General features: G+C 41.0%; 1 protein-coding gene across 1 annotated transcript; it reads left to right on the top strand.

The window, feature by feature from the left end:
- Positions 1-7,344: 7,344 nt before the first annotated feature.
- On the top strand, positions 7,345-9,770 carry HELRODRAFT_85686 (hypothetical protein; the record flags this gene model as incomplete). Its single annotated transcript, XM_009026383.1, has 6 exons — positions 7,345-7,464; positions 8,077-8,243; positions 8,487-8,575; positions 8,874-8,989; positions 9,329-9,483; positions 9,638-9,770. 6 exons carry the CDS (start codon positions 7,345-7,347, stop codon positions 9,768-9,770), a joined length of 780 nt encoding a protein of 259 aa, XP_009024631.1.
- Positions 9,771-9,938: the final 168 nt, after the last annotated feature.

Here is a 9,938-nt window from a genome sequence, read left to right as displayed (position 1 = left end):
AATGATAATTATCATGTTTGATGAATGTACAAATATGAAAATTTAACGTAAACTTTACTTGCACGTGTAAAAAGTTAAAATGGTACGAAAAATTTGCTTGCAAATTTGACCAAATCTATAAAAAAATAAACAGTGTTCGAAGCTGAAACGCCACTACCAGCGTCATCTGCGTCTATCTCGTCGCCGTCTGCAGCCACAGCTTCTACCACAGCCACCATCACTGACGTCATCTTTCTCGGATCGGCCAGCGAATCGGAGCGCGATCGTTGGATCGAACTCATCCACATATCCAGCTACGAGTGCATGCGCTTTCAGCTGCAGCACCTGCAAGATAGATTGATGGAGGAGGAGAGAAAAGCAGCTAAAGCCACCGCTGCTGCCGCTATTGCAGCTGCTAAAACCGCCTCCGTTTGTTTTTCTTCTCGCGGCGGTATTGATGTTTCATGTAATAACAGTAACAATAATAACAGTGGTATCGGTGATAATAGTAATAGTAACAAGGTTTATAACAGAAGAAGCAAGGCAGCTGCAAGCGACCACAACAGCAGTGGCGCCAACAGCGGCGTCAACGTAAATAACAACAAACTCAGAAACAGCAATTATAACAATAGGGAAGTCAGAGTATTTAATAGCCTAATACTTGATAAACAGAACAACTCAATTGGTCTGTTTAGTGCTGATGATGGGGATGAAGATGATGACGATGGAAATGATGACGACAACAACGACGACGATGATGATGATGATGATGACAATGATGTGATATTTGAACCTACTCATTCTAGAGATGATTGTGAGTTGTTTTCATTCATTTTTATTCAAACTTTTTCAGATCAATGTTTGCTTATTTACTCACTAAAATAATTTTCGTATAGGAGCGAATACACATACACACACATACACACACGCACACACCTGGACATACATTCACCCACACACACAACAAACAAACACACAAACAAACATACAAACAAACATACAAACAAACATACATACAAACAAACCGCAGTAAGCATAGACAATGATGACACCACTACTACGCACCATTCTATGGTATCAGTCATTACTGCGGCCACCAAGTCACTCTCCATGCTTGAAAACAGTCCCAGCAAAACAACAACAACAACAAAACTCGATCGATACACCAATTTAACTTACGTTAAATTGGGGATTTCCTGCTCTAACTTGCCTCTTGAACAGTTCAGCAGGCAGCCTGACACATTCGCTACTATCCACTACATCAATCAGAACGCTGGCCCAAGGCAGAGATGGAGATTTTATGGAAAAACAGAAATCGTTGAGGTTGGAGTTAGTTAGGAGATTAAGAGGATTAGTTAGGGGGTTCAGTTTGGGTAGTTAGGGGGGTTTATTGGGGACGAATTTTTTTTATAGTTTTTTATAGTTTTTTTTTGTGATTTTTTGTTTTGTTCAAGTTTTTGCTTGTACTTTTTGTGACATCAATAATGAATGTTGCTGCTGCTTTTGATGCTGCTGCTACCGCTACTGCTACTAGAAAGTTTTTAATATTTCAGAAATGTCGAAACCCAGTTTACGCTTTTCTGATCGGCGTCAAACTGGACGATGACGTCGTCAATACGCAGACGAAACTTCGTCTCAGTCTGCACTCCGTCAGAGAAAGAATGACAAATACCGTGGGTACTTCTTCGTTGTTGTTGTCGTACTGTTGTTGCGTATTGTTGTTGCGTATTGTCTCGTCATGTATTTATCGCCACCTTGTTTTAAAACATCGTTGTCTTCGTAACCGTCATCTTGGTCAAAGCCTTGAAATAATCATCGTCATTTTTCTTCATCTTCGTCGTCATCGTCCTCATCATCAGACGATCATTGTCGGTACGGCAGAGTTTGACTTGTTATCAATCCTTCAATCGCCAACCATGTCAATCGCGTTTGTTCTTAGGTTGGTTGGTTGGATGGATGGTTGGTTGGTTGGTTGGTTGGTTGGATGGTTGGTTCGTTGGTTCGTTGTTGGTTCGTTTGTTCGTTCATTGGTACATTCATGGTCGTATCTGTGCTGTTGACTTTGCTTGTTGAATTTGTTAGCTAAACTTCACGCGCGCACGCATACAAACAAACATGCATACGCACGCACACGCATACGCATACACATACAAAAACACACACACACACACGCACGCATACACGTACACGCACACACGCACAGTCAAACAAACACATCCATACAGATCTCCACTTAACACAGAAGTCGGTACAGCGGTCGTCAGGCTCTGGATCAATAATAATTATTATACAAATAACAACAACAATAACAATAATAATAACATTGCTAATAAAAATAATGGTAATAATAATAATAATGATGATGGTGGTGGTGATGAGAACATGGGTGATGGTGATTTTGGGAACCCATTCGAAAGAGCTTATGATAATGACGACGACGACGATGATGATGGTGATGACGATATTAGTAAAACTGTTAATGATGAAGAAGACGACGATGGTGTTGATGATGATGATAGTAACTTGATAAATTTTGGAGAGAACGATAACAATAGTAATAACAATAACAATCGTAATATCAGGAATAATGATAAAACTAATGAGAATAATAATAAAAAAGAAGATGAATATGAGCCATCATCAGCTGTTTTAGGTTAGCTTATTATTATTATTATTTATTATCATTATTATTATTGTTGTTGTTGTTGTTATTTTTATTACTATAACCGGAGCGATGGCGTAGCGGTAAAGTTTCTGGCACTGCTGTCGTAGTGACTGGATTCGATTGCAAGTACTGTTCGTTTTTCTGAATGTTTGCCGTTGCCGTTATTATTGGTGCCTTTGAAAATTTTTGAAAAAGAGATTAGTAATTAGATGGATGAATGGATGAATGAATGAATGAAAGAATGATTCAATCAATCAATCAATGTTATTATTATTGTTGTTGTTGTTATTGTTGATGTTATTTTTCATCTCAGTTGCTTACAAGAGGTATTCAATCAGTGGCCTGTCGAAAAGGAGAAGACCACGAAGGAAGGCCAGTTTATTATTATTATTGTTGTTGTTTATTATTATTATTATTATCTTTTATTATTGTGTGTGTGTGTTTGTGTGTTTGTTTGTGTGTGCGTGTGCCTGTGGGAATGTAGGAGGGCAACTTTTGAACTTTGACCTTTAAAATATTATCCACGTTACGTTCTTACAACGGCCAAAAAAAATGACCATGACCTTGATCTTTGAACTTTCTGCAGACGTACATACGACCGCAGGTCCGACCGGGGTTGGATCTGATCATAACCCGGAACACAATCATAAAGACATTCCGGTTCCCATTGGCCACACAACTTATGGGAGATTCCGGGATCGTCGTCAACGAGTGCATGTCCGAGTTTCGATACGGATTCTCACTTCCTATTTATATCCTGTTAGTATTGTTGTAGCTATTTATTCATTCATTCATTTATTTATCCTTTTTTTTGTTCATTTACTCATTCATTTATTCATTTGTTTATTCATTCATTCATTCATTCTTTCATTCATTTATTTATTCATTCATTCTTTCATTCATTCATTCTTTTATTCATTCATTTATTTATTTATTCATTCATTCATTCATTTCTCATTCATTCATTCTTTCGCTCGTTCGTTCATTCATTCATTCATTCATTCGTTTAATTAATCAATTCGTTCATTCATTCATTTTTGTAAATTTATGTTAATTTACATTCAGAGAGTTTCTCATGGATACTGAGATTGAAGCCATTTACGGTTACGACCAGCTTGGCACCGTTAGTTGTGTGTTTGTGTATTATGTGCGTGTGCTGCATTTGTCATTCATTCAATCATTCATTCAATCAGTCAGTCAGTCATTCATTTAGTCATTCACTTACTCACCAACTGCCGAGTTTGTTAGACAGTCAAAAAAGGACTTGATAGATTATTATCTATCCATACATTCATCAATCAATGAATTCATTCATTCATTTGTTCATTATTCATTCACTAATTCATTCCTTTATCTATTCATTCATTCATTCATTCATTCATTCATTCATTCATTCATTCATTCATTCATTCATTCACCAGCTACCGAGTTTATTGGACAATCAGAAGAGGGACTTGATAGACTACCTATTCAACACAGTCTTCAACTACCAGCAACATCTTAAGTACCTGAAGGCTAATCCAGGTAAGATGACGATGATGATGACGACGATGACGATGATGATGATGACGATGTTTATTAGTATGTTGTTGTTGATGATGACGGTGATGAAATTGTTGGCGATGATGATGATGATGATGGCGTTGCTGATTGGTTGGTGCTGATTGGTTGGTGCTGATGCTGACGTCGTGACCTCATGTCGGTATTTCCGTCGGTATTGTGTTTATTCACGATGACGTCATCATCACAACAACAACAACGACAAAAACGACGACGACAACAACAACAGACGTATATTTCAAGCCTAGCATCAAAAAAACGCATAAAGAGGTGGAATTCATACCGACCAATCTGCACATCCAGTCGATGTTCGTCAGTAAAAAGTTAAACGAAGATAGTTAGTATCTCTCTGCCTGTAGTATTTCTATTATACGTTCATCGTTTTTAGTAGTAGCAGCAGCAGTAGTAGTAGCAGTAGTAGTAGCAGTAGCGGCAGCAGTTGAAGCAGCGTCACTAGCTGTAATGTTAGTAGCAGCAGTAGTAGTAGCAGTATTTAGTAGTTAATGTTTTAGTTGCTCTGGTAGTAATAGCTGCTATTGGAGTTTAAATATCACCGTCACCTGATGCTAATTATCATAATTTATGATTATTTATGTTAATTTATTACCATGTACGTAGAGTACAGGTATGATTTCATAACGGTTGGTGCATTCACGGCTCTGTCTCAGAAGTACAAGCATGGCGGTCTGAAGAGGCTCATTAGTCTTTTCAATCAGTTTTCTACTAAGGTTTACGTTGTTATTTGTTTCATTGATTCGTTTGCTCGTTCTTTCGTTCGTTCATTTGTTCTTTCGTTTGTTCATTTGTTCGTTCGTTATTTGTTTCTACGTTTGTTTGTAAATTCATTCATTTGTTTGTTCGTTGATTTATTAGCTGACTGGTTGGCTGGTTGGTTGGTTGATTGTTTGATTTATCCATCCACTCGTTCATAACCAATCTTTTAATCCATTTATCCATTTGTCCATTCAACCATTCTTTCAGCACACACACACACACACACACACACACGCTCACACACACACACACACACAGATTGACAAGACGACGACGAGACACGATTACTACAGCGACATCCTGACACAAATGGACAAAGCCAGGTCCGACATAGCCAAGTACACTGACATCCTTTGTGCCGTTTCAATTAAGGGCAAAGTCAATCCAGTCCTTCAGGCTTACAAGTTTCTAGAGCAGGCTGTTGGTCTTTGTTCGTGTGGTGTTGTGTGGTTTGGTGTGTGGAAATGTGTAGTGCGTGGCTTGTGTAGTGTGTGGCCTGTGTGGTGTGTGGCTTGTGTGTGGTGTGTGGCGTGTGTGGCCTGTGTGTGGTGTGTGGGAATGTGCGGTAGTGTAGTTGTTAGTTTGGAATTATTGTGGGATTAATTTTTTTTAGCTTTTTAAGTTTATTGTTCTCATGAAAACCTAAAGGCCTACTTCTTACACAATCTCTTCTTTCTCTTTTTTTCATTTTTCTCTCTCTCTCTTCTTTTAATCTTTTTTCTCTTTTTTTGCACACATTCACACACACACATTCACACACGCGCGCACGCACACATTCACTCACACACATTCACACACGCGCGTACGCACACACACACATTCACACACACACGCACACGCACAGATTGCAAAACTCTTGAGACTATGCACTAGTTCGGCGGTCAGCAAATCACTGAGGGAGTTCTACGGCCAGCAGCCGAAAAACATGTCCAACACCGGAATGGTGGACGAGGTTCACTTCCGGGACTGCAACTTGAATGAACCCTCGCCCGCCGCTGCTAGGGAGCACCAGATCAACTGGGCCATGCTCGGAGGAGTAGAGTTGCTAAGGGGTAAAAGTATAGATCCCTGGGTATGTGGGGGTAGGAGTTTTTGCTTTTTTGTTTGATCAATAGATAGATGGATGGATTGATGGATTTGTTGATTCGTTTCTTGATTAATCAATCAATCAATCATTCAGTCAACCAATCAGTCAATCAATCAACCTACCAACCGATCACTAAAAATTTCAATTAATCAACCCAACCAACCCAACCAATCAACTCAACCCAACCAACCCAACTCAACCAACCAACTCAACCCAACCAACCCAACCAACCCAACTCAACCCAACCAACCCAACTCAACCCAACCAACTCCAAACAAAATTCTCAGGACAAACCGCGCTCAAACATGGAGATATCGTTACAGTGCCTGAAGAACGTCCTGGAGGCTTGCTTCAAAGCCCCAGAAAGGGAACGAACCTTCTGGCTGGACAGCATCAGCCCCCACGCCATCCGCCTCAAGAGATGTGCCGAAATCCTCTTTAACCGCTACAAACTCGGTCCTAACTTTATTATCATGCAGGTGAGGAGGTGTGAAGAAGGAAGGTTTTTTTTTCCTATTGGTGTATTTAATCTATATACGTATTTTGTTATATTGTTGTTGTATATCATATGTATGTTTACCGCATACATGTTTGTATATACGTGTATCAATATACATCTTATTATGTATATACGTATATACACGTATATCATATGTACCTTGTTTTTATTGTATTGTACTTACTGACTTTCACTGCAATAAACTTAGATATACATGTGTGTATACGTTTATATGTATATATCTTATATAATTTTATATGTATCACTGTGTATCACTACTGTGTATGATATATGCAGGAGGTATCCAACAATCTGCCCTTGTATCATACTATCAAGTATAGGAGAGATATTGTCTTCACACAGGCCGTTCGTCATTTCGTTTCTTTGTGTTTTACATTTTGTTTGTTTGTTTGTTTGCTTGTTCAGTGGTTTGTTTGCTGTTTGTTGTTGATGATGATACAGTGTTGTTGAGTTGATGATGATGGTAGTGATGCCAATAGTGGAACGACGATGATGACGATGACGACGATGGTAACGGAAGATAATTTAACACACCCCCCTCAGCTGACGTCAGCAGTTTTAGGATTCCTGATCAGGCTGTCGGCCTTCATATCGACATCAGTCTCCATCATAAAACGCGACCCATCGTCTGCCACGGCTACCTCAAAATCGACCATGTCCGTCGTTTCGGCGGGGTCAGAGGCCAAGGGGGTGGGTCATCTCGGCCACCAATCGACGCTGACCTCATGGCTGTATCAGTGCATGACCATCGGTCACTTGATGCAGGTTGAAAGTCTGCTCAGTTGCTACGGTGACGAGATCGGCATGATGGAAGATGAGTGGGTGGCTCTGAATGACCTTAGAAAGGTCAAACTCAAACTGGCCCCCGTGTCCAGTAGGGTAGCGAAGAAGGACGTGTCGCACGTGCTGGAGAAGATGCAGAAGAAGTACTTCCCGCCGGATGTGGACGCCGATTTGGAGGTTGTTGGCAGGAGGACGAAGCTAGAGAGGCCGCGCTCCGTTACGAGCCTCAAGATTTACGCTAAAAAACTGAAACCGAATGAATTCGAAATCACCGACATCGAGTTCGAGACGGACGATTCCGACATGCAAATAAAATCGTCATCGTCGTTGATAATATCCCCCGAGCCGACCTCCTCGACGCTGTCGTCGTCAGCAGCCACGAGAAGCACAACAGCCACTCAGCCCACACATTCCACATCAACGTGTGACAACACGACGACGTCGTCGCAACAAACCCCCAAGAAAGCCTCAAATATCAGTCAGAACGCTACCTCCTCAGTCGCTCCACCGCCGACCACATCTACGGCCACATCGTCAACCTACAGTCGATCGCATTCGACAGTCGCAACGAAAAAAACCGCAAAATCCAGCGACAAAAAATCGTCGAAACTCGGCGGCCAAAGAAATAACATAGAAGACCCGAGAAACATCGAATACTTGATAACCGGCACCAGAGATAACCTCCTCGTGACCATGTACATACCGGAGGATGTGTACGAGTTCATAAAGGGCGACCTGGTGAACTGTTTGAAGTTGAGGAGTTTGGTGGATAGGAACTCCGACGCTATCTTCATGCACGAGTCCAGTATCGAATTCACCATGGTGCCCGTCTGGTTCACCATGGGCATCAACGAGAATGCCACCATCGCCGAGAAGTTGGTGGCTGTTGTCGTTGCTGCTGCTGCTGCTATTGTTGTTGGTGGCGGCGGTGGTGACGTCATCGTCGTTACTGACGTTGTTGTTTTTTTTGTTATTGCTTTTAGCGCAAAATTTTTAGACTCAATCGTCCAATCAATTGGTTACCCAACTTTTCAAATATTTTTCATTTAATTGGCGGGAATCTCTCCGACCGGGTTCTTTCGCCTATTTAGTCGTCGTTGTATGAAAATTTCTTGCAGATTTTTCAGCACTTCTTTCCAAGAGGAAATCAACAAGGAGAACTACAGCAGGCTGAATGATTATTTCAAGAAGTACAGTGCACTTCCCGGTTAGCATGGTGCAGATGTTCAATCGTTCAACCAGCCAACCAACCAACCAACCAGCTAACTAACTAACCAATCAATTTGTCAATCAATCCACTCCTCAATCAATCAATCAATCAATCTATCTATCAATCTATCTATCAATCAATCCATCAATTAATCAATCGGTATCTCAATTTTCAATCAAACAATTAACCAATCAACCAATCAACAAACTTTTCATTCAATCAATAATCAACTTCCCTAACAACGTAACGTATCAATAAACCAACCAACCGACCAACCGACCGACCAACCAATCAGAGAACGTGAACTCTGGCAATGTGAGGTCGATAGATGGCATGATGCAGCTACTCCAAACAAACATCTTCAGCACTAAGAAGAACAAAAACGTCGACATCATACAGATCGCCGGCGATGTTAGTGGCTCGACGGACGTCAGCGTCATCAGAATGACGTCATCATTATGATGCTAATGGTCGTTATGTTTATTATGCCTGGTGATCATCCAATGTTCCAAGGATGGACTGTGTGTGTGTATGTGTGTGTGTGTGTGTGTGTGTGTGTGTGTGTGTGTGTGTGTGTGTGTGTGTGTGTGTGTTGTAAAGTGTAAATAAATAGTTGTAGCAATGATGTTAACGCTGGAGTTGTTTACGATGTGATGTTGATTGGGACAACAACAACCTCAACAACAACAACAACAATGATAATATTAATAATAACAATAATAATAAAACGACCACAACGACCACACGCAGATATGCCGCGCTTTGAATGGCGCCCGCTTCACCAGCTGCAAGAGCGCGAAAGATCGAACGAGTATGTCGGTGACGCTCGAGCAGGTGAAGCTGCTGAGACGTGAGCATGATCTGGCGCAAGACGCCTTCATTCACGCCCTGGATTCTATCAGGAGGTGTGTGCTTGTGTGTACGACGTGTTTGCCTGTGTTTGCGTGTGTGTACGTGTGTGTGTGTGCGTGCTAGAAATTAATATGGAAAATAGAATATAGGAGATATCGATATAGAAAATTGACGAGAATGTTTTTTATCTCTCACACAACTCAACAGCGAAGGCGTGCGACGAGATAATACCCTTAAAAATACCGGGGTTCGAAAGTACGCCTTCAACACGATACAGATCGTATCTCTGCCCAAGATGTACAGACCGCCCAAGGGCACATTTGGTAATACTAAAAACTGATTGGTCGATTTTTGTTTGTTTGTTTGTATTGGGTGATAGTTTATGGGAAGTGAGGCGATTCGATGATTGATTTGATTGGATGGTTGGTTGGCTGGCTGGCCGGCTGGCTGGCTGGTTGCACGGTATGTTTAACAAATGGTTGGTTGGTCGGTTAGTTGAGTATGTTTA

The sequence above is a fragment of the Helobdella robusta genome (assembly GCF_000326865.2).
Source record: "Helobdella robusta unplaced genomic scaffold HELROscaffold_47, whole genome shotgun sequence".
NCBI classification, from domain to species: domain Eukaryota; kingdom Metazoa; phylum Annelida; class Clitellata; order Rhynchobdellida; family Glossiphoniidae; genus Helobdella; species Helobdella robusta.
The sequence above is the reverse complement of the archived record's forward strand: the minus strand, read 5'-3'. Positions and strand labels throughout refer to the sequence as shown.